The 25,015-nt window shown below is 51.7% G+C and overlaps 1 protein-coding gene, 1 long non-coding RNA gene and 1 pseudogene across 6 annotated transcripts in view; 2 read left to right on the plus strand and 1 right to left on the minus strand.

Moving 5' to 3' along the window:
- Window positions 1-4,136, minus strand: part of GRIP2 (glutamate receptor interacting protein 2) — an 84,578-nt gene extending 80,442 nt beyond the window's left edge. For all 5 annotated transcript variants that reach the window (XR_012499813.1, XM_074344263.1, XM_074344262.1 and 2 more), the window contains exon 1: window positions 3,930-4,136. Coding sequence is in view for 4 of the 5 variants with exons in the window: in XM_074344263.1 (XP_074200364.1) it covers window positions 3,930-3,984 (55 nt within the window). In the remaining variant the exon portion in view is untranslated. The remainder of the gene's footprint in view (window positions 1-3,929) is intronic.
- On the plus strand, window positions 3,045-24,544 carry LOC105067494 (uncharacterized). The gene is made up of 4 exons (XR_012499814.1): window positions 3,045-3,290; window positions 18,274-18,356; window positions 22,104-23,251; window positions 24,119-24,544. It is a non-coding gene; the product is annotated as an uncharacterized LOC105067494 (long non-coding RNA).
- On the plus strand, window positions 11,945-18,250 carry LOC141573701 (ATP synthase F(0) complex subunit k, mitochondrial pseudogene; annotated as a pseudogene).
- Window positions 24,545-25,015: the final 471 nt, after the last annotated feature.

A 25,015-nucleotide genomic window follows, 5' to 3' on the forward strand; every position in this document is an offset into this window, starting at 1 on the left:
TCTTTACTCAATGCCATTCCCCTGCCTGGCACGCGTCTCCCCACTGCGATCTCCATCACTCAAAACTTTGCTCATCGTTGGAACCAGCCTAAGTCCCTGGTCAAGACTTCCAGGGCCTCCCATTAGAGAATAAGATCCACACGCTCCTTCCCCTCTGGTGATCTGGCCGTTCTCGATCTGGCTCCTCCAACCTCGTCACTCATCACTCTCCTCTTCCCTCACGCCTTTCTCTTCCTCCAACAGGTCAACCAGTCGTCCCCGCACTACACCCTGCAGACCACGGCTTTTCTTGGTGCTCGCTGTTCCTTCTGCCTACATAGTTCTTCCTCCTGCTCTCGGCATGGCTGAGCTCTCCTGCTCTTCAGTCCTAGCTCAAAAGTCATCTTCTCAGAGAGGCCTTCCCTGACCACCCTTTCTGAAGAAGTCCCCCCACCGTGACTCTCCACTACATTCTCATGTTCCTGTATTGTCTTCATTTCACTGCTGACTCTGAAACCACCCCATTTCTATCTATTGTTTACTTGTTCTCTGTCTGCCCAACTAGAATGTAAAGTCTGTCACAGCAGAGTCTTTGCTTTGTTCATGGCTGTATCCCCAGCCCCCAGAACAGGGCCCAGTAAATATCTGATGAATGAATAAGAAGTCATTTCCTCCTGGTTGCGCCTGTATTTCCCCATCTCTCTAATAAGAAAGTTGGACGTGGCGACTTCTATTAACCCTCCTGGCTAACATTCCAAGAGGCCATTAGAGAGCAGAAAGGACTGGCAGAAGGAGGAAGATTAATCAGGCCACACCATGGGAAGAATCTGCCGGTGGAGGTCTGACCTCCACTGGGTCACAGCGCCCTCCTACTCTGAGCAGCCTCCCTGATAGGAATCTGTTGCTGCTTTCAACATCACGTTCCCCAAGCGCTGGGCACCTTGAACTTTTGTTACCTGAGGGCCTGGGGGCAACCAAGCTGAGGACTGGCTTTTATTTTTCTGATCCCACACAGAGACCAGCAAGAGACTGGGGGTGGGGCGGAGGGAGTCCCCTAGAAGCATTTACTGTGATGAATAGAAGAAAACGTATCACTGTTTACAGGCCAAAAACGTCAAGGTGGAGGTTCATTAGAACACAAGTCACACACACATACACACAACTCAAAAGTGTCATGAAGCAAGAATCACAGGGCTCCCCAGTCCCAGTGGCTGCATGTGTCTCTCTTCCAGGGACATGACTTCTACATAAGGTCCTAAAAGCTGTGCAGTGATCCAGACATACATACTGTGTAAGTGTGGGATTAGCATCACCACCTTTTTGGCCAATCTCACTGGGCAAGGCTAGGTGATGAATTCAGGTAGCCACATGGTAGACACAAGCCAGAATGGACCCCCCAAACCCTAGGAGTGGGGAGCCTCTAGCTGGCCACCCATAAACCAGGAATCCACCCTGAGTCCTGAGTTCTCCACTGTCCAATAAACCAGATCATTTCTCCAAATCTGAAGTGGATGTAAAGTTCAGGAAAGGAAGAGTGAGATTAGAATTTCTTGAGCACCTACTATGTGCCAGGCCCTGTGCTAGGATCTGTTAACACTGACTCTTCAAGACCATCTGCAAGGCTACCTTTCCCACTCTATAGATGAAAAGCACTGATGCCCAGAAGAAGTAAGTAATGTGCCCAAGGTCACCCAGCTGGCAAGCAGAGGGGCTAAGCTGGGGACATGAATCTGGTTTCCAAGCCCACTCTTCATTCCCTGGGGCCTTAAATTACACCAGAAAATAAGCAAAGCTGGTCTTGTTCAAAATGTCCCTCCTGTGGGCTGAAGCTCTTCTCTGAGGATGCCAGTCTCTGCATCTCTCTCTGTCACTCTCAGGCTTGGCTGACCTCCCACCACAAGCCTCTTGTCCAGTTGGACCCACATCTCAGGGATTCCCATCTGAGACCCAGCCCACAGGAAACAATTTTCCTGTGGCCCAGAGAAAGCTGGGGATTTTTTCTTTTTAAAGCAGTAATTTCCTGCTGGCGAGGGTGGCTATAACAGCCACCCTCTGATTCAGTGCTGAGCTCAAAGTTCAATCTCAAGTAAGATTTTTCCAGGGAAAATTCAAATGCTGCGTACCTCCTGCCATTGATGGAGGGAGAAGTGGCCTCCTCTCAGGAGATGTGGCCAGTGGCAGGGAAAATGACCACAGGTACCACAAGACCCACACATCTCATACATGTAACCCACAGGCCTCGTGCACACCCATGTGCATCTCAGACATCCCATCCACATGCCTCCATGCACACCTCACACACACACCACCCACATGCCTCAGTCACGCCAGACACTTGGGGGCAGGGGATCAGGAGCCAGAGAGAGCCACACTCTCCCTCTCAGGACATCACAGCCCCCACTTCTGCGCCTGCTCTGGGCTGTGTGCTGTGCCAGGGCCAAGACCTCATTTCATTCCCTGGAGGCCTTCCCCTACAGACACAGGAAGTGAGCCTGGGAGAGAGGGAAGGACTTGTCCAAGACCATAGAGCACGCCTGGGGCTGAGCTGCCGTTTTCTGAAGGCTGGTGATGGATACTGGCCCTACAAGATTTCCTCCTTAGTTTGCTCCACTCCTTGGGGGCGGCTCCAGTGAGTAGGGGCCCTCTATGTTGGCAGCCTTTTCTGCCTGCCTCCTCCCTCAACCGAGGGGGAGGAAACCTGGGCATCCTCTGTGCAGGGGTTACAGACCTGACTTAGCCCTGGGGACAGGACAGGAGGGGCAGAAACTCCCTGTCGCTGCCCACCTTTTCCCATTCCCCATGCCCCAAACAAGAGCTTCTGGCCTGGGTTGAAAATGGATCCTTTCCCGTGAACTGAGCCAGGCCCAACCTGGGGGGCAGACAGGAAGGTGGGAGGCGGCGGGGGTCTGGACACCACCAAAATCTTGCCGATAACACAGACTTAGGTTCACACCCCAGCTTTATCACCTACTGGCTCTGTGACCTTGGGCAAGAGGCATTCTCTCTGAAGCTCCGTGCCCTCACCTGTAAGGTGGAGAGCAGAGCGCCCTCCTGAGGGGGTGGCTGTGAAGGTTAAAGACAGAGGCGGAAGTGTGGGCCGGAGCGCACGCCTGGCGCGGGCGGTGGAAGTCCGCCATCGCGCCCTCTGCGTGGGCAGAGGGTGGGCAGCGGCCGTTCCCGCTCCCGCTGCCCCTCACTCACAGCTGTGGCAGTTCTCAGCTAGCACCGAAGCCGAACTTGCCTCGGCGGTGGCAGGCACGGGAGCGGGTCCTCCTCCCTTCTCCCTCCGCGGCCCCCGGCTCAGACAACAGGTAAGAAGGCGGTGCAGCCCCGGAGGCGGCCGGGCGGAGGGGGCTGCGCCGCAGCGCTGCGGCAGAGCCAGGCCGGGGCAGGGGGCAGTGCGGCCGGGTCCACGCCCGCCCCGCACCCCTCCTGCCTGCAGCCCTTTGCAACTTTGAGGAACTGCAGACTCTGCGGTCGGCGCGGGGTGCTGCAGGGCGTGCGAAGGAAAGTTGTGTCCCAGCGACTGCAACCTCGGGATCTCAAGGCCCCCGCCGTGAGCGCCCGCACGCTCCGACCCCCCTGCAAACTCGCGGGGGGCGCGGAGGCACGTGGTCGCCGCGCCCACCCGGGCTGCTCCCGGAACCGGACTCGCACGCCGGTCCCGGGCTGCGCCCTGGAGCGTCCAGAGCCTTCGCTCCAACCTACCTCCACGCGCCCCGTGCAGCCCCCATGCCGGCTCCCCCTGGCCCGGATGCGCTCCACACCGCGTGTCCTGCGGTGACCCCTTCAAGCTCCCCGCTTCGGGCCGCTCCCCTCCCGCGCCTCAGAGGCGGCTGGCCGCCCTTCGCCTGCCTCGGGGACCCTCGGCGGGCGCCCCCGGGCCGGCCCCGTGCTGGGCCCGCCCTCCGCGCCGGTGCTCACCGGCCTGGGCAGCGGCCGCGTCCTACCTTCGTCCGGCAGCCGCTGCAGGCAGAACGCGAGGTTCCTCCGCCAGCCCCGCATCCCCGCGGCCGCCCTGCGGCCCGGCCCGGCCTCGCCAGCCCGGCCCCGGCCCCGGCCCCGCCCCCCGCCGGGCCAGGCGGCGCAGCGCAGCGCTGGGGAGGGCTGCGGGCCCAGGGCGCGGCGGGCATGGGCGGCCGCCGAGGGTAGGGGGGCCCGGGCGGCCGCCAGGCGCTCCGCTCGGCTCCTGAGCCCGCGGCTGAGCAGACGCTCCCCGAGCGCGCGCGCTTTCCCGGGCGCGGGGGCGGGGCGGGGCGGGGCGGGGCGGCGGGGGCGGGCGCGGAGCGCGGAGCGGGGCCGGAGGGGACCCGCAGCCGCCTGAGCCCACTCACCCGGCAGCCAGGCTCCCACGCCCCACCCCCACCCCCACCCACCAAGTCCCAGCAGTGCTAATCACCAGGACTTGGTGAATGAATGAGTGAAACAATGAATGGTTAAATAAATGGGTGAATAAGTGAAGAGTGACTAAACGAGCGTATGGATGAGTGAGATGAGTGACTGAGAGAAGGAATGAGTGAATTGATGAGTTAGTGAATTAATTTATGTAAATTAACGAGTGAATAATGAATGAAGGAATATGTCAGTAAGTGACTGAGTAAGTGAATGAATGAGTGAATCAGGGAATAAGCAGGTGCCCCCTGGCCCCAGGCCTGTAAGAGGCAAAGAACCTTCCACAGGAGCCCTCTCACCTGCCGTGGAAGGGAGGGCTTCGTGTTGTGTCTCGCACAGGAGACACAGGAGGCTCAGAGAGGGCGGGCCCTGTCCGTGGACACAGCAAAGGCTGGGGTCCGGTGGTGAGGGGGTCGGTCTGTCTGCAGGCTTTGTCCACTGCATCCGATCACAGGTCCCCTCCAGCTGCCTGGCTTTGAGCTCACCAGGTCTCAGAGGCTGTGAGGAAGAGCAGTCAGGGAAGGGACACAGGGGTTCCTAGCCTCAGTCAGATTTGCTTCTTCTGTTAGCATGAGGGTGGGGAGTGGGGTGTGTGCAGTGCAGACAAAGGTGTACTGCATAGCCATAACAAAGGGGAGAGCACTGTGGAAGGGGGCCAAATGAAGAGCCTGTTTACAATGTGTGCAGAAAAATGAGAGAAGACTCTACATTCATATTTGCTCAAGAGCATAGGAACTTTTCTCCAGTGGACACACAGGTCCCCTTAGCAAAGGGAATCAGGTGGCTGGGGGCAGGTGGGAGAGACTCAGTTTTCATTGAATCTTCTTTTGTGTCTCTTGAAATTTTGAACCCTGCAAATGCATTGCCTAGCCAAAAAGTAAATTAAAGCTTTTAAATGAATAACATTTTATGACAATATGACAAAGCATTTGTCCCTCGGTAAAGGCTGCCTTCCCCCTGCCCAGTCAAGTCAGCCTGTCTGCCTGGATGCCCTCCCTCCCATCTCCTACTCTGAGAGGGAGAGGGTCTTGCTGGTCAGCAGCAGAGTGAAGGATGAATTCAGGGTCAGTGCAGAGCACGCCTGCCCTCCATGATGCTGGGAGGAAAGTAAGCGGCCTCTGCTTGGATCCTGGGATAGTCTGGTTTAGGTAGGTTGTCCTTGGGCAAATGACCTGCTCTCTCTGAACCTCAGATTCCCCACCTGCAAACTAGGGGCTATCACAATGTCCTAGTAGGGTCCAGGGAAGCTGGAGCCAGCTACTTGTATTCCAAAAGGAGTTTAATGGTGGAAACCCAGGCATCTTGATCCCATCAATGAAGCCACCTAAACTTTGGCTTTCAGAAGTACCCCTTACCTTTAAGGGTGGGCTTTTACATGATCTTAGATTCCCCAGTACTTCTGCAAGGTTAATATAATTAGCCCCATTTTACAAAGAAGGCAATGTGGCTCAGAGAGGTTAAGTGTCTTTCCCAAGGTCACACAGCCAGGAGTTGGCAGAACTGGCATTCAAACCCAAATCTGCCCAGCTCCAAGCACCCCAGACAGCACTTTCTGCGCAGTCTGTCTGATACACCTATTGCCTATTCAGGCTCCTGAGACCCTTGATGGGTCCCATCCCAGCCCTGTGTTAATCCTGAATTATTAATCACTTCAGTAAGTAGGGCGCAGGCCCAGGGGGTGGGGGTGAGGGAGGGGCAGATCAGCACGCAGGCCCTAGTCTGCAGAGTGCTGACTCCAGAACTTGTCTTAATGGCTGTGAGCTCTGGACGAGGAAGTGAGTCTACCCCGGCAGCAGAACTGTGAATCACTGCTGTCCGCACCCAGATTGCTGGGCTCCATGGCCAGAATGCCCGCTGCTCAGAGGATGACAAGGCCAGGATCACTGATGGGAGAGGCAAAGGTGCCAGCGCTGAGGTCAGGGGGCCCCAGTGGAAGAGGCCAGTTAGGAGGGCAGGGCACAGGCCCGGCACCCCTCTGGTGGGGGGAAGGAAGAGGAGTGATATAAGGAAAATGGACCGGGTGAGTGAGGGGAGAGTGTTCCAATTACCTATTGCTGCATACAAGGCTGCTCTAAACCTAAGTGGCATAAAACAACCATTTCATTATGATTGTGAATTCTGCGGGTCAGGAATTTGGGCAGGACAGAGGGAATGTCTCAGCTCCATGATATCTGGGCCTCAGCCAGGAGACTGGGGGCTGGAATCACCTGGAGGCATCTTCCCTCCCCAATACCTGAGCTGAAATCATGCCTGGTGGCCTCAGGGCAACTGAACCTCTTACCTGGGGCTCAGAGCTCCCAGAGTGAGTGTGTCTGCAGCACAGGTTCCATGACCCTGCGTCGGAAATCACAGAGCATCATTTCCTGCTAATCCTCGAAGCAGTCACAAGCCTCCCAAATTCCAGGGAGGTGGCACAGACTCTCCCTCTTGTGGGAGGAACGTCAAAGAATTTACAAGTATTTCTGAAACCCACAGAAGGGAACAAAATGTCAGAGGAGGAAGAGGAACAGCAAAAGTCCTATTAACTAAAGGAGAAGTGAGAGAAAAGTAACAGGGATGAGGAAGAGTGATGAGAGAAGTAGCAGCGGAAGGCGAGTGATGCTCGGAGAGGTAACATTCGGGGTAGTAGTAAGAAAAACGGGATCTCTGGTAGGAATGGGAGGGATACAGTGGAGAGGCAGTTCTATGGCAGAGAGAGTAGAAAGAGGCATGTAAACAGCAGGGCAGAGTTTGGGGAGTGCTGTAAAGGACGGAGTACTAAGAATGGCAGCGGGTAAGTAACCTGGCAACATAATAGGACTAGAGGAGAGTGTAGTAGTCATGGGACGATGTAATCAGAGGAGAGAAGGAGGAAGAGGAGCCAAAGTGTGGGAGGAGTGAATTAATGATGAGAACAGGAGGTGGCATGGCCAAGTGCTTTAGGACCCAGAAGACTCCGGAACCAGGTGCCTGGTTTCAAATCCACCTCCAATCTGCATGGCCTCTGGTGAGTTTCTGCACCTCGCCTCAGTTTTCTTATCTATAAAATGGGCATGGTGATACTCATCATACCTCCCTGATAGGCTGTTGTGAGGGTTAATGAGTTCATCTGTGTAAAGCATTCAGTGCCTGGCTCATACCGGGGTCTCTGTGTTAGCTACTGTTACTAGCGCTAGCAAGATGGTGGAAATGGGAGAGGTACCCCAGCGACAGTAGCTGCAGGGGGCCTGTCCAGGAAGCAGGACCAGCTGAATGAGGGCTGTAAGCGCTGCCAAGGCAGGAACCAAGAACAAGGCGGGGCAGAGCTAAGCCAAGGTCACTCACCAGGGCTCTCTGGGGAGAAAGGGAGAAGACGTGGCTCCAGGTGCTCAGGGCTGGTGCCCTGGAACCTTCTTGACTCCAGACTCTGCTTGTACTTCCTGGGAACTTGCCAGCCTTTGCTGGGGGTGAGCCTAAGCCAGTCTGTGGGGACAGCAGGGCTAAGCAAACCGTGGGGCTGCAGGCACTGTTACTACTTACCGTTCTCTTTAGCATTCAAAAATGTAAAGAAAGCCAGCTTTACTGGCATTTAACACACAGATTGAGTGTGGTAAATGCATTTAATTTACAAGTACGTACACACTTGGCAGGGGCACAAGCTCCCAATTTTTTTTTAACCAGTGGGGCACGAGACCACAGAAGTTTGGAGAACCCCATATGATTGCAGGTAATCACACCTGGGCCAGCCGCCCGCCAGGGAGTTTGCGAGTGATCACACGCTAACAGTCGCTCTGCAGCAGGGCTCTGAGCTCCTGTCCAAGGCCTCTCTTGGCCTTGCTTCTCTTTGCAAGCTCTGAGTCTGGGGCTGACCTCCCCATCATCCTGAGCTTTTCCTTCAGTCTAGCTTTTGAATCACATGGAAACGATTATTCTTTAAATACCAGTCCAGCCTCAGATGTTCAGGGAAGAGGCCCAGCACAGCGTGGGGAAGGGCGAAGGGGGGCATGGAGGATGGGCTTTTCTTTCCTCACCCCCTGCAGCTCAGCTCCAGCCACAAACCTACGCATCTTACCCGGCAGAACAAAAGCTTGAACCCTGTCCGATCCTTAGGTCTGAAGACAAGTCAGTGGGCGTGCGTCCACCCTTCCTCCAACCACGGGGAGGGATGATTTCATTGAATCCACAGAGGACTCTACTCCTGAGCTCTGGGATATATATAATCTCGGTACATTCGTAGGGATATTTTACTCCCGAAGATTGGGGACAAGGAAACTGTTTTCCTTGCCTGACCCTTAATCCAGGCCACTGACCATGAACTTGAGTTAAACATCTCCAGAGAAACGTCTTGAAAGAAGCAAACTCTGTACTCAAAATGTGGCCAGAAATGCCCCAAACCATCTCTGCTCGCCCTGTCACATTTGCACAAGTAGGGTTTTTGTTGTTGTTGTTGTTCAAACCGATGATGGTCTCTTCTTCAAAAACCGTGAGAAGGGAAGAGATTAACCGCCCCATTCCATGTGTAGCTTATATCAGACGGCTGCACAGGACTGGAGGGGTCAAGATCTTGGACAGTGGATGGACGGCTCACTGAGATGAACCCAACATCCTCCCTTGGGTCATTTGCACAGAGAGGGGGGCAGATGGAGAAGCCAGATGAGCTCAAAGTCGTTTCCAGGGGCTGACTAGACAAAGTTTGAAGTTCAGGGCTACCAAAGCCTCCAGGACTTAAGGATGCTACAGAGGAGGGAGGCAACGAGAAGTAAGCCTGGCCCTCGGCACCAGTGATTCCCGCAGGCATTTGCTACTGGAAAACGGAATGAGCTGTGCTCAAGTCCACAGCACAGAGCAGACGAAGCTGCAGTTTGGAGCCCATCAGGGAGGAGCAGCCCTAGGAACCCTCCAGGGGTTTAGTTGGGGCCACGGGAGGGTTACAGCCCAGGGGTAAGGGGGGACCACCCGTAGACCAAGACTTAGAAACCTTGCTCCCCATGCTTGAACCCGCTCAGCCTCTGGTTATATTAAGGTGATATGCCCCAACTGTAGCCACGTCCCAGGGAAGGACAAGTCTTCTCTGGAGGAAGCTAACATCGAAGACCCTCTTTTTTTTTTTTTTTTTTTTGCATTCTTTTTTATTGAAGTATGGTCTGTTTACTGAACAGAGACCTTCTTCAACTTCTCATGCACAATGTCTGGCATTCAATTTAAAAATTGTTTTTAACCAGACACACCGATAAACAGAACCAAAATGAAAAAAAAAAAAAAAGCCAATAGAAATAGACCCAAAGGTGACCCAGATTTTAGTTATCAGCTGTGGACTTTCAAACAACAATATGTTCAAGAAAATGTAACAAATGCAGAATTTCACCAGAGAACTGGAATCTATAAGAAATAACCAACTGGAAATTCAATAACTGAGAAATACAATCACTGAAAGCAAGAACTCAGTAGATGGGTTTACAGATGATTGTGCACCTCTGAAGAGAAGATTTGTGAATTGGAAGATGGGTCAGTGGAAAACATGTGGGAAAATATCTCCAATATAAAGAGCAAAAGTGCTGGAAAATGCAGGAAGGAGATGTACGGGACGTGGTGAGGAGGTTTCACGTGCTGAGCTGGAGTACCCAGAAGGGGAAGAGAAGGCCAGTGAAACAGAAGCAGTAGTGCTGAGGATGCCCAAGGAGGTTCCAAAATTGCTAAAAAGACATCAAACCACAGTTCCAATGAGCGCTGCAAACCCAAAGCAGGATAAATGTAAGACAAACCCCACCTAAACCTGTAAGAGTGAAATCACAAAAATCCAAAGGCAAAAAAAAAAAAAAAAAAAAAGGACTTGAAAGCATCAGAGGAAAACAGACATTACTTTCAAAGGAAGAGCAGTCAGACTGGCAGTTAACTTCTTAATGGAAACACTGGAAGGTGGGAGATAGTGGATGGCATCTTAAAGTACCGAAAGAAATCAACCGCCGACCTGCAATTCTGTACACAGAGAAATGATCCTTTCCAAAGAAGGTAAAGTAGGGGGAGGGTATAGCTCAAGTGGTAGCACACTTGTTTAGCATGCATGAGGTCCGGGGTTCAATCCTCAGTCCCTCCTCCAAAAATAAATAAACCTAGTTATCTCCCCCCGCCAAAATAAAATAATTAAATAATACAATAATAAACAAAACATAAAGCTACTCAAAAGGGGGTAAAATAGAGACACTTATAGATAACTGAGAGAAATGTTACCCACAGACCACGTACAATGAAAGCAATTGTACAGGGAGTCCTCCAAGCAGAAGGTAAATAACCCCAGATGGAAGAAACATGCAAAAAGGACTGAAGGGTAAATCTGGAGTAAATTTAAATGAAACTTGATTGTACAAAAAAAGCTATAATGATGTCTTCTGGGGTTTAAAGTATACGTAGCGTTAAAATGCACAAAAACAATGGGACAAGTATAAATGGAGTTAAAACAGCGTGAGGTCCTAGCATGGTCTCCACTCTGACAACAGTACTGACTTACACTGGACTCTAATAAGTCAAAGGTGCATATGCCGTAATATTAAAGGTACCCACTAAATGAATGATCAAAGAATATATAAGTAATGAACTCACAGAGGGGGAAATGAAATAGTAAAAATTACTTCTTGATTTGTCTGCGGCAAGGAAAGAGGAAACAAAACATAAACCAGGCGGTACTGATGGAAAGCCAATGGTGAGATTACAAATATAACATGGAATCGGTGCGACAGACACTGTTAAAGTCTTTACTAAGAGGGGGACTGTGCTTAATGCAAGATACACAGGCGATTAAGTCACGATCTCTTCCATCGTGCAATATTGGAGGGATTTTAACGAGAAGGAGCAATCTTGTCATATCCTGTTGAAATTCAAGCGAGCCTTCATGAAGATGGTGGTATTCGAGCCAGGCCTTTAAGGGTGGGAAATATTTTTTTACAAGAGGTAGGGCATGGGCAATGTGGGCAAATGGCCAGTGGCAGTTAAGGGGCCCTGGGCGTCAGGAGCAGAACAGTGCGGAGGGAGCAGAATGTTGGTACATGCGAATCATGGGAGAGAAAGTAAGGAAGGCCTTTGGGGCTGGATGAGGGGTACACTTCCAGTGCCAGCCCAGGGAGTAATGACCGCATTCCCAAAGCACGAAAACAAACAGCCAGAAGAAGTCGTTGAGTTCGTTGAGTCAGCCTTCCCATTTTTCAGATGAGGAAGTTAAGGCTTGTAAGCAAAAGTAAATTTTTTAGTACAGGTCTAACGTGGACTGATGTGGGTTTTGGAGACCTCATTCTTGTGACCCCTGGGCAGGCTGAGTAGGTGAGGCAAGATCAGGGGCAGGGAGGGAGGCCAATGAGGGGTGTATGTGATGGCCCAGGTGAGGGCGAGGGTCCCTGTCCTGGGGCAGTGGTCATGGCTCTCTCAGCCAAAGGGGAGGAGGCACAGGTGGGTGACCTTGTGTGATGTGGCTGTGCTCCAGCAATGAAGGCCAGCTGGGATTCCCCAGGTGAGTGAGTCGGAGGTCTCCAGTGACACAGAACCTATAGGATGTGTAGGTATGCATATCGATAGAGAGAGAGAGAGAGAGAGAGGGACTTACCATAAGAAAGTGGCTCACGTGATCATGGAGGCTGAGAAGTCTAGACCGAGGAAAGCTTATGATGTAAGTTCCAGTCCAAGTCTTAAGTCAGAAGAAGACCTATGCCCCAGCTCAAAGACAAGCAGCCTTTTATTCCCTGCAGGCTGTCAAGGGAGTGGATGAGACTCGCCCACGCTGGGGAGGGAAGCTGCTTTACTCAGTCTGCTGGTTCACGTGTTAATCTCACCCAGAAACACCCGCACAGACACATCCAGGGTAACATTTGACCAAATGTCTGGGGGCCCCACAGCCAGTCAAGCTGACACATGAAATTAACCCTCACGCCGTGTGAGCCATTGGTCCTTCTGCCGGGTGGGCTCAGGGGGAAGCCAGGCCCAGGCCCAGGACACACCTGGTCAAGTCATGCCCCCGAACTCCGGGTGATGACATCGTGAACCTTTTGGGGAAAGGAACTAGCATTTATCGAGCCCCTGGCGAGTTTGTGCCGGGCTGAACACCGTGGCCGAGCCTGATCCCATTTAATGCTGTTCGTCACCCCCAGAGGAGGGTTTGGGCTTTTTCCTCTGCAGCTGAGGGAACAGGGACTTAGGGAGGCAAAGAGTGGCAGGGCTGGAGACCCAGCTTGACTCCTCCGAGGCTCACGCCGGTTCACAGCATCAGCCCGGCTTACAGATGACTCAGCCCAAGCGTGTTAGTCATAGGAACGCCACCTGCCAGGCCCGGCAGACCCCCAGATGCAGAGTGGCTCAAACAAAGTATCAGTCTACTCCTCACTCCCGCAGGAAAGGTGCTGCGTGTTTGCTGAATAAGAGGAGAAAGTCCCTTCCGGTGCTCCCAGGTCCCCAAGGCCTCGCTTCGTCCCTGGCCCCGAGTAAGGTGCTCAGCAGGAACGTGTGGAGTGGAGGTCCCTGGGGCTGGATTTGGGCTCAGAAGTTACTGTGCTTCCCGGTCAGTCATCCACCCTGTTTGAGCAGGACACGGACTGGGGAACGTGTCTACACAGACCAGGGCAGCCATCCTGTCTGTGACCCCCACCCCTATGGACAGGCCTAACGCCAGACCCCAGCTCTTCCCCTCCCCCCACCCTCTTCCTGCTGTCTTTGCGGGGACGGGATATTAAGTGCTGTGGGTGCCAGACTGAGAGATGTGTGCTTTGGTTCTTCATGCACTGCGACCATGGCCTTTGTCAGCCAGGGCTACCATAACAACACACCATAGGCTGGGGACTTAAACAACCGAAATCTATGTTCTCACTGTTCTGGTGACTGGGGGTCCAAGATCAAGGCGCCACCAGGGTCCCTGTCTGGGGAGGCTCCCTCCAAGGGTTGCCAACGGCCACCTCCTCACTGCGTCCTCTCTTGGCCTTCCCTTGTGCTTCCACAGACAGAGCCCTGCTGTCTCCTCCCCCTCCTATCAGGGCACTAATACCCCGAATACCACCCCACTGGGGCAACAGGCTTCAGCATATGACTTTTGGAGGGACACAGGGCAGTCCACGTGCATGAGATGTGCAAAGTCCCTGCCCTCATGGAGCTGATGTTCTAGAGGGAAGTGGGACAGATCAGGGAAAGTAAAACATATATATGAGAGATGAGTGGTGAGAAGAACACAATAAAAGGCTGTGACAGAGACAAAGCAGAACCTCCTTCAGGAGGAAGATCAGGGAAGGCCTCTCTGAGGAGGAGGCATTTAAGCTGGGATTTAAGTGTTGAGGAGAAGGCAGTCATGACGGGAAGGGGAGCGTGTTCTGGACTCAGAAGAGAGGAACCAGCGAGCCAAAGTGGTAAAGGCTGCATTTGTTCCAAGGGCCCCGTGGTCCCCATGCTGAGTCTGGAGTTCACTCTGAGGGAACAGGAAGCCATGTGGGGTTTGGAGCAGACATTGCCAGAAGTTCCTTTGGGATTCTGGGTGAGGAACGGCCTGCGAGGGTCCACCCTGCAAAGGGGGGATGAAAGAGGAGTGGTCGTCGGAGGCTGGTTAGGGGTCTAGACTGAGCTATTGGTGGCCCTGGGGCAAAGCAGGTGGGATGCAGAAAAGGTTGGGGGGGGGGTCACACCACTCGGTCCTAACTCTTCACCCACCGGAGCCTTGCCCTTTGCTGTTTAATGTTTTGATTTGGGGAGGAGGTAACTAGGTTTTGTTTCATCCGAGATTAGGGAACTGCCTGGCCCGCCCCCAGCTGTCCCTGGACACACGAACAGATGCTATTGCTGGAGGCGCTGCGATCCGGCGTTGTCTGTTACACGGCAATACAGCGGCCCCCCCTCTTGTCCACGAGGGATACGTTCCAAGACCCCCAGAAGATGCCTGAAACTGCAGATAGCGCTGAAACCTATCTATGCTATGTTTTTTCTTGGGATAAATTTCAATTTATAAATTAGGCATCCCAGAATATCTGAGATGCCGGCATCACAACTCGTGGGCTCGGGGGCCATTGTGAAGTAACATAAGAGTTGCTTGAACACAAGCACAGCAGTACCCTGACAGCCGATCTGATAACCGAGCCGGCTGCTAAGTGACTAAGGCGGGAAGCGTAGACAGCGAGGATGCACTGGACAAAGAGATGATTCACATCCCAGGTGGGAGGGGGCGGGACGGCGTGAGATCTCATCTGAGCATCACGCTGCTCAGAACCGGGGGCAACTTAAAACTTATGAATAGTGTATTTCTGGAATTTTCCACTTAATATTTTCTGACTGCGCTTGACCTTGGGTAACTGAAACCGCAGAAAGCGAAACCGCAGATGGGGATGGGTGGGAGGGGACTAGGGTACTGTCCTACTGGACAGCAGACACAGGGGCCAGAACCAGGTGACCAGGCTGATGTTTGCATGCGAGAGCGAGGATGATGGGGGAGTCAAGGGGACCCCCAGTTTCTGGGTGGATGGGGTGCCCTAAACCAAGATGAGGAAGAGTGGGGTGGAGACTAGCAAGGGAGCAGGTCTGTGGAGAAGGTCAGAAGTCCTGTTCCCTCTGCTCTGGAGGGTGACAGGGAGTCACCGAGGGCTCCTGAAGCAGGGCAGTGACCTGGGACGGCGCGGATGGGGGTGTCATGAACAGCATGCTCTCATCACCAGTGTGCTCCCTACCAGGGGCTTTCCCAGAGGTTGAACTTAAACAAATGTCTTTTGTCTGCTCTGTTCCCAGAGAGAAACAGACCGTTTCCCCCTTTTCCAGTTGCTAGGACACTAATCTGTTTGAGAACGGTGTGGGAACATCTGGTTGGTGGGAACAGCGCTTCTGGGAATTTCCTTTGTATCTATGATTCTCTCGACTCCCCTGGTGCTCCTGGTGGCCGGGGCTCTCCAGCCAGGAGGGCCACTCAGGCTGGTCCCCCCGGCAGCAGTGAGGAGGGCTGGCAAGTAGGGGGAAGGCCCCCCTTTCAGTGAGCACTGCCCAGATGTCAGGCCTGTGCCAGGAAGTCGAGGTGTGTGGGTGATGCCACCCACCCCAGAGAGACCAGCGCTCGGAGGGGCCGCCTCAGCCTTTTCCTGCTTTGTCTTCCTTCCAAAGACAGATGCCAGTTTTGTGTCTGCTATTACCTCTCTCCCTAAAGATAAGCCCCATCAGGCCGGTGCTTCGTTTGGTCACCCCCGTACCCCTGGTGCATAGAAAAATATCTGACACGTGGTAATAATAGTACTTAATGCGTGTGGAGCGTTTACTGGGCGCGTGGCATTTTGGTGAGTTCTTTAGATGTACTAAATCCTTTTAGATTTCAAAATGACCCTCGAAAACTCAGGGATTATTTTTGTCCCCATTTGATAGATGAGGAAACTGAGGCACAAAGAGATGAAATAACTTGCTCAAGGAAGTAGCGAAGCTGGGAATCCCAGACAGTCTGGCCCCAGAACCCATGCTCAGAGAGGAAAAAAACTTGTTGAATGAGTCAGTGACCTTGCCCCAGGTCACACAGGGGAATTGGGGTGAGGATGTCCCCTCCCTCACGTACACAACAGCAGCAGGACTCATCGCTCTCCTCTTCGTGGGGTGTGGACTTCCTGGAGGCTGAGGCTGGCTTTCCCCGCTGCTTGCACCTGGCGGGGAGGCCACAGGTGGGCTCTGCTTAGAACCATCCAAGTACAAGGTCACAGGCTTCCCTCCAGGCCACCAGCACCTTGTCAGGCTCCGAGCACCTTCACCACATCTGACGGAGTGGCAAGCAGGGGTCTGTGCACACAGACTAAGTCAGATGGAGCAGAGGCGCCTCCGGGCACAGACAGACAGACAGGGTCCTTCCTGCTGCTCTTTGAGCAATGGTCCTCCCTGGGTGCCCAGGAGGACAGCCAGACCCCCAAGCCCTGGACCCCTCATCTCCTCCCCTCTTTCTCAATATAGAAAACCATTCAGTATTCTGAGGCCCAGATCACCTGGCTCTTCATCTGTTCCTCCCAAGTCTATTGATTAGAACATGAACGTATGCTCTGACTCAGGGCTTCTTTTTGAAACCCAAGAGGCCAGACTCAGAAAAATCAGAATGGCATTTGAAACTTACTAATCTTGGCCTTGGAATTCAAAGTTCCCAGCATTTGAAATTCAAAACTCTTTTTAAAATACTATTTTTGCTTATTCTAGAAAGGGAGATAAATTTTTTCTTATTTTAAATTGAGGTTGATTTCCAATGTTGTGTTAATTTCTGTTGTACAGCATTGTGATTCAATTATACACACACACATATATATATATTCCTTTTCATATTCTTTTTCCTTATAGGCTATTACAAGTATTGAATATAGTTCCCTGTGCTATACAGTAGGACCTTGTTGTTTATCTGTTTTACTTTTTTTCCCTTTTTTTTAATTGAAGTATAGTCATTACAATGTTATGTCAATTTCTGGTGTACAGCATAATATTTAAGTCATATAATATACATACATATATTCGTTTTCATATTCTTTTTCATTATGGGTTACTACGAGATATTAAATACAGTTCCCTGTGCTATACAGTATAAACTTGTTGTTTGAAACTCAAATGTCTTAACTTCTCAACTTAAAAGTCTTAGCTTTTGACACTGAAGGACACAGGCTGCGGAGTTGGTGTCTTTTGGAAGACTGAAATCGTGGCAGGTCCAGAAACTGATGCCCAATTCCATTTCACTGGCATCAGAAAATATTTCAACTCTTACACTCTCACAGGGAGAATGTATTGTGTTCTGGCCACGTATGGAAGCATTGCTTTGTTAGTCTTATACTTCAAGTTAAGGTCTAAAAAAACTCCAGCTGTGAAAGCAACATAAACAGATTCTAAACTGTACCTCATCTGTTAAGTACCCATGCCTGAAGAAGCTAATGTCAGCTCATCATGTGATACTCAATTTGTACAATAAATTATGAACCTGGAAAAAAAAAAAGTCTTAGCTTTTGAAATTCTTGGCATTTGAAACCGAGAAGTCTAGGCTTTTAAAACTCAACGGTTTGGATTTTCCCCCCGTGTTTCTATTTATCATTTATCTATGTCTTTTTCTGAAATAATGAATGGCTGGGAGATGAGAGAGCAAAGGACTCGGGGATAGGTAGGCTGTATGTATGTATGTGTGTGCGTGCGTGTTCACATGTATGCGGAAAAACACCAGTAAATACTTGTGGATGAAGGGTTAACCAAGCCCTTTCTCCTTCTCTTAAGAACAAGTCTGACCTTGGGTTAATTTACAATCTCTGTTAACCCTAGAATCCGGAGAAAGGTGGAATGTCAGCTGTGTTGCCAGGCAACATTGCTTATGTTAAAAAGACTCCTGATTGGTGAATTGCATCTGGACTGGAAGGACCATGAATGAATTACAAATGCCCGATGGGGACGCCATCATGTTGCGCTTCCCTGTGTACAAATAGTCTTATAACTGGGTGAGTCCTTGCAGGCTCCCAGGAAGCTTTGCACGTGGAGCTGTTGTTACAGGAGACCTTGGCTCCTAAGGCATGAGTCCTCGAGGTCCACACTTCTTACCTAATGCAGGTTTCAGCTTCTGACCGAAGTTGTCACCTGGGGACCAAACATTCCTGAGCTCCTGAGCTGCTGTGTGAAGTCCCAGGGATGGGAAAGGCCTGGTGCTGCTCTTGGGCAGGCTGTTTCTTGGACTGTGTCCTGAATGACAAGTGCATCTTCTGGTCAGGTGTGAATTTCATTGTCTAGTTGAACCCAAAGAAGACCCTCCTGGTGGCCTTCCCCCACTCACTCACATCTCTGCTTCAGCTACAGCTGGGGAGGCAACTTGGAATACATAACTAAGCTGGAGAAACATTTAAAAGGAGGGGAAGGCAGTGCCCACTCTGTGCTCAGGACTCCACATACTGTACAAGAGTTCATCTCCACTCAGAACAGCCCCTTCAGGTGAGAATAACCATGCCCATTTTACAGATGAGGAGACCGAGGCTCCCAGAGGTACAGAGACTTGCTGAAGGTCGTGCAGAAAGCTGATGTCTGGAAGACATTAAGAACTGGCAAGTACTTGGTTCATACTGGCTTTGTTGGGTATGAGCTAGCAGACCTTGTGGGCTACTCTGAACATCAGTCTCTTGCTGAAAATAAATGGGTAGAACCATATTACTGTCCAGGAATGCTGGAAGGCTTGAGATGGTCCACTTTCAGATATCTGGTGCTACAGGGCGACAGAATTCAAAATCCTCCCCCCGTCTCCTCACTCAGTCTGCTGCCAACCTGCCCCAGGGGCTGTCTATCTGACAACAGTCCCTGATTGCCACTGCCTGCACGGCAGATGTCCCTAGTTCTGCAGGGAAACATTTCTGTGGCACAGACTGTCCCAGGGCACAGCTAGGACAGAAGTTTTGGCTGCGTCCATAGCCAAATCTCATTCAAAACGAGGCACCCGATTGCCAGCATCCCAGAATTGCCTCTGGCAAATGTGAGTAAACATAGCTGTTGGTAAAGCAGCTGGAATGAGGTCATTCATTGAATAGATAATTGATGAGCACCTACTATGTGTGGGGCATTGTGAATACCATTATCTGTGAGTGGACACAGACTTCTTGCCCTTAGAGTTTCAGTCTAGTTAGGGAAATAGACATTAATCACGTAACCACTCAAATTAATATACAGATTTTAAAAACCAGCAAATGTTAAAGGCAAATTGTAGGATGTTATGAAAACTTGTCACAGGGGGTCTGTTGTAAACTACTGGTGTTAATGCCCACCCAGCCTCTTGCCCTTATTTTCCCAAATTTCCTCTGGGGACCCACTTTTCCCTGTGGGTCCTGGGATGAGTTTAGGGTAGGCACATGACCCTGGCCAATCAGAGCATTTCACTCCCTGACCACTTCAGTGGTTGGTCAGAGATATGCATGTGACTTAAATTGAGCCAATGAGATTCAACTCTGGGACAATTGGGAAAAGGAAGTTCTCTTTCTGCTGGGATTTCTAAATTGGAGGATCAAAAATCTGAGTCTTCAGGGGAGTCCCAGGGGAAAGCCTGCCTAAACCTGGAGTTCTCTAGAGGAAGGCTGAGAGATTTGTCATTGGGCAGCCCCCTGGTGATGTCATTTGAGACTTAGATCCAGCTATACCTGAAGCCATTACTCCCTGGGCTCTTCTGTTATCTGAACCAATAGTCACCCTTTTTGGCTTCAGTCAGTTTGTTTTTCTACCACTTGTGATTGAGAGCTTGGCCTAATACAGAACTAATGGGTCTTGGAAGGCTTCCCTGAGGAGTGACATTCATGCTGAGTGCTGAAGGACAAGGAAGAGGGAACTAGGCAGAGACCAAGCCTGGAGTCAGCAGCTTTGGCTTGAAACCTTGAGAATTCAGGAAAGGGGAGGGGCCTTCAGCCTGGCAGAAGGACTAATGAGGGGAGATCGTCCTGGGGAAAAGACGAGTCACAAAGCACACTGAGACTTAAATCATTCATGTGTCTCATTTCCATCAACATGGAGATGCTCGCCTCCGTCCGCGCCTTGCTGAGCCCTACGTCACGGCGAGCTCCCCTCGCAGGCAGAAAGATACCCTTGTCTGCACTGGCCTTTCCCACAGGACAAGGCCCAAGCCCGCCCTCAAAAGCACTGCTGCTTCTGGCTTTGGGGGCAGAAGGATTATTTTTTTTAACGGAGGGGGAAATTAAAACAAAAAGTATTAACAGTCTGAAAATGAGGTCTAGTTTTAAGTGCAAATAACCATTTCTTAATCTACGCTTTATAACACTGTGTAATTTTGTGTTTCAGACTTTCTTACATTTTAAGTGTTTTTTTTTTTCATTATGAAAGTAATATAACCACATTGTGGGATATGCAGAAGAGAAAGGAAATAATTATAATTCCCTCATTTCAACCCAACCAAAGTTAGTTTGGGGTATTTTTCTTCTTTGTTTGGCTAGTCCTGTGAAGTGTACATCCCAGTGCTTTTCAAACATTGACGTGCCTGCGGAACACCCGGGTGTTTGTTAAAATACAGATTTTGACTGCGCCGGGCTGGGGTGGGGCCGGGATTCTGCCTTGCTAGTAAGCTCGCGGGGGATCCTGCTGCCATCCCGGACCACACACTGAGTCACGCAGAGTGGGGGTCACCTGTAGGCTGTGTGCCTCAGGCACCCCACTCAGCCTTTTTTGCCTCAGTCCATGAGTCCTGATTCTCAGGGGTCTTCTGTTGACCCCAGACTGGATTAAAGGGCCAGAGAATAGGACGTGCCCAAGGCACCAATGTCTAAGCATCACCAAAATGTCACTGGGAGGATGGTGTGGGTTTGCAAAGCCTCTGAAGTGGGGATGAGGTTCTTGAGAAGCCTGTTCCCACGCGAGGCTCCAAGGAGGGTGGGCCCCAGTATCTTCCAAGGAGGGTGACCCCGTAACTGCAGGGCTCTGTCTTACTGAGGCGGGGGGATGCAAGTTTGGGGCCAGAGTGGAATTGCTCAGGGTGGGCAAAGGAGGTTGAAGCTGCCACCCACATCTTCCCTCCCCTTCTTCATACAACACCTGCCCCTCTGCTACGTGACAGCCAAACACCTATTTCATTAATCTTGGCTACCGAGGTGGGAGATGGTTAGCTTGTCCAGGGCACCTCAGACCTCAGCCTTGAGCAGTGTTCACAGGGTGTGATCCCAGCTGAAATCATAGCATAGTAAGCCCTTAAGATATCTGCTTGTGGGGGTCGGGGAGGCACTTTCTATAAGAGACAGTCGTTAAGTCTCTACAGTTCTGGTGAGGCCTGATCCACCCTCCCTTCTGCTTACCACACACAGGCATCTGCCCTCTGCTCCCGCTGGCCTCCGGGAGAAAAGCCCGCGCTGGTAGCCCAGCATCTGACTGCCTGTGCTCTGGCCCCTTCTAATGCCCCTGCCTCATCTTCTGATGCCCCTGACCTCAGCCACCCTGAAGGACTCTCAAGTCTCACCTCCATGCCTTTGCCGCGTTACTTCCTCTGCCTCAAATGCACTTCTCTGCTTTGATCATCACAGAACAAACTTCTAAGCATCCCTCAAAACCTAGATCAGAGGTGCCCTTCTTCAGAAGCCTTCTAGACCCTTCATGTAGCAGCTGGCCTCTTGCCCTGTGCCTTCTTTGTGTCCTGTACACTGTTCAACATGAAGCATGACTCTTCATAGCAGGTGGCTTAAGAGAAAAAAGAAGTATTTTTTTCCTTTCGGATCGGTTTATTTAATGGAAACATTCAGGTGGTAGAATGGCTTCCAACACAGCTGAGACAAAGGGTTAAACTGAGCCACTGAGACTGCTTCTAGCTGTGGACAGGCTCTGCCTTCCTTCATGGAGACTTCGCTCCCCGGCAGCCCCCAGAACCTTCTCCGAGTTCAGCTCTACACTCCCAGCTTGAAGTTCAGCCCAAGGCTTCCTGCAAAAGTCTCAGGACTGAGTCTCATTGGTCTGGTTTGGGTCACGGGCTGAGCCTGAGCCAATCGCTGTGGCCAGGGGATCGACAGCTCTGATTGGCCCAGCCCGAGTCACATGACACCCCTGGAGCCCAGAGACCAGAGTGGGAAGGGGCAGCTCCTGCAGGGAAGTTGGGGTCCTGGAATCTGAGGCCAGGTGGGGACCCGGCAGCCAAAGCTCACAGGTGCCTATCACAGACCCCCTTGGAGCACTTTCCACCCTGTGCAATTACTTGTTCATATGTCTCTCCTCCAGCTGGTCAGGAATAAGCGTCCTTCTCACTTACAATTCCAGAGCATCATTCCAGCCCAAAGGAACAGCAGTCTAATAAGTGGCTGTTAAATTGTACTTTTTAGGCATTTCCTTGCCGTGTGACCTACATAGCAAGTAAATCAGAGCAGAGTCTGACGAAGATTTTTGTGACATGTATGTTAAGGTAATGCTTCCTGACATTAAAAAAGAAATCACAAATGGAGTGTTTTCTCAGTGCCCGTGTCCACACAGGGTGAGCCCATGTGTCCTTTGTGGAATCCTCACGATGCTTGGGGAAGGGGACTCCGTCCTTGACAGGTGAGAGCACTGAAGCCCAGATGCCGTAAGTAGCTTATCAAGGAAACACAGCCGGCTGGTGGCATGGCTGGGAGTTAATCCCAGGTGGCTGACTTCCCAGGACTTTCTGACGGTTTGCTGAAGGGGTTCTCAGTTCAGGGGGACAGAGGGGAGGGTCTTGTGATTACCTTTGGGGCTTTTTGAAACTATTCCTCTGTCTTAGTTTGGCTTCCGTCGGAGGCAGACCTGGACTGGAGGATTCAAGTGCATGCACTTTCCCTGTGAGGGGATCCAGGGGGCTCGGCCAAGAGACAGCCTGAATGAGGCGCAGAGGGCCAGGCAGCCAGGGAAGAGCGCTTCTGATGTGGACCCTGCTGGGGGCAACTGGAGCGGAATGCCGTGGAGCCGACTGGGGGTCAGGGAGGAACGGAGCTCAGAGCTGTCCTACCTGAGGGGCGAGGGAGCTGGCGTGCTTCCACCCCGACTCTCTGCAGCCATTGGCCGGGGCTGCTCCCAGGGGGCGGTGCCTTGCCAGCATGTCCAGCAGCCAGAAAAAGGCCTCGGGCACCGCCAGATGGACCCTCGCAGGACACGTCATGACGGAGGCTGCTGCCACCCTTCTCCCCCCAAGCTGGGGGCCGCTGTATAGACTCACAGGCCGAAATATCTGAAATTGGGGTCATCCTAGACCCTTAATCAGAGCGGCTCAGGCGCCTGCCTCATCCCCAGAGCCCGAGGGGCCCGAGGGGGAGGTGGCCGGCACACAGGAGGTGCTGTTGCAATATTATTGAACACTGATTTCTCTTTCCTCCCTGAAGTGCAGGGCAGGAACGCCACGTAGCCGACGTGAGATGGAGCTGATCAAGACCCGGATCTGGTGGGAGAGCAGCCCTCTGGACGGTGCTCGCTGAGAACAGGGGCTCTCCGCACCAGCACAGCAGCCAGCACGTGGAAAGTAAGTGCTCAGTAAATATCTGCTCATTGGACGAGTGATTGGATCATCTGAGATGCTGTCTTGGACCCCAAACTCAAGGCTAATGTGAGGCCACCCCAGAGTCTCAGAGCAAGGTGCTTGCCTCCAGGGTTGGGGGAGTATTGCTACAGTGTGGATGGCGCACCCTGGGGTTGTGTGGCCGCCCTGGCTTCATGCCCCCACCTCCTGGGGTCTGGACCCGAGGTGGGGTGTCAACTGAGCACAGTGGTTTGTAGGACCTGTCACAGTCAGGGAGCAGCAATTTGTCCCATCCTCACATTCACACAGGGACTCACACATTCAGACTGACATTCCGGGGGTGGGGGCGGTCACATTCTATGTGAATCTGAGGCAGTGCTCTGTAAAAATATTAACGAAGTCCCATTTTAAATGCAACACTGGACATAATTATCACCCCACTTCGCACATGCACACTAGCAAGTGGAAGGAAACTGGAAGTGGAAGTCTCTGAGAGGCCTCAGAGACCTGCTTTCCTGTCAGCCCTAGAGAGTTAGTATCGCCTTCCCTCATCCGTCCATCCACAGAGACCTCTACGTGTACATCCACAGAGCACATACTTCCCAGCACCCTCTGGGAAAGGTCTGGTGCTGGGAACCAGAGCTCAGAGATGGACCAGCCAGGCCTCCCCTGCATCTAGAGGCTGCGGGCACCCAGGGAGGCCTCCTGGAGGAGGTGATGCCTGAGCTGAGTCATTAGGTTGAGTGTGGAGATGAACATGAAATTATTAATTACCCCCCCCAAGTGTTTGCCTGATTGGCTGGACCACGAGCTCTTTGAGGTCAGGAAACACCTTATTTATCTATTTTTCTGCCTTTCTACTTGACACAGGAACTGGCAAGTGAAGTAAGTATGCAAGGTGCTTCGAGCCATGCCCGACTCATAGCAACGACCACGTAAGTGTTAGCTGCCGTGATGGTGTCGTCATGTGTTACTGTTGCTTTCAGCCAAATCACTGCACATGGAAGGAATGAATGAGTGAATAAGTGAGTGCTGTGGGAAGAGCCTCAGACCAGAGATGAAGGCTTGGATTTGAATCCAGGATTTACCGCTGACTAGCTCGGACCCTCAGTTCACCATCTACAAAACGGAGAGAATAAAACCTTCTGGGCCTGGCTGTTATGATGGTGAAGTGAAATTAGCGAATACACACCTAAGACAACCGACTTACAGTACGCACTCATGCCGGTTCTGTTCACCCTTCTCGTCTTACAGCCCCGGGCACTTGGCACAGGGCTGGGCATGTGTATGGCCTCAATAAATATTTATTAATGGTTTGATGAGTAACATTCCTATTGTTTTAATGAGAATGTCTTACTGTCTCAAACAAACCCTTCGTCGAGAATGGGAACTATCTGTGTCTGGCTTCTTCCACCTGGTGTGGTGTTTCAAGGCTCACCGTGTGGTAGCCGTTCCAGCACACACGCCTTTTATGGGTGAATCATATTGCACTGTGTGAATGGACCACATCTGTGTATCCATCATCTGTTGATGGACACTTGGGTGGTCTCTGCCTTCTGACTATTGTGAATAGTGCTGCTATGAATAATTTGTGTACAAGTTTTTGTGTGAACACGTTTCCAGTTTCCCAGGGTAGAGACCTAGGAGGGGAATTGCTGGGTCGTATGTTGACTCTATAATTAACTGTTTCAGGAAGCGGCCAGACTGCTGTCCAAAGTAGCTGAACCGTTTTAAATTTCTGACAGCAGTGTCTGAGGGCTCCATCTT

This window comes from Camelus bactrianus, chromosome 17 (genome assembly GCF_048773025.1).
Source record: "Camelus bactrianus isolate YW-2024 breed Bactrian camel chromosome 17, ASM4877302v1, whole genome shotgun sequence".
NCBI lineage: Eukaryota > Metazoa > Chordata > Mammalia > Artiodactyla > Camelidae > Camelus > Camelus bactrianus.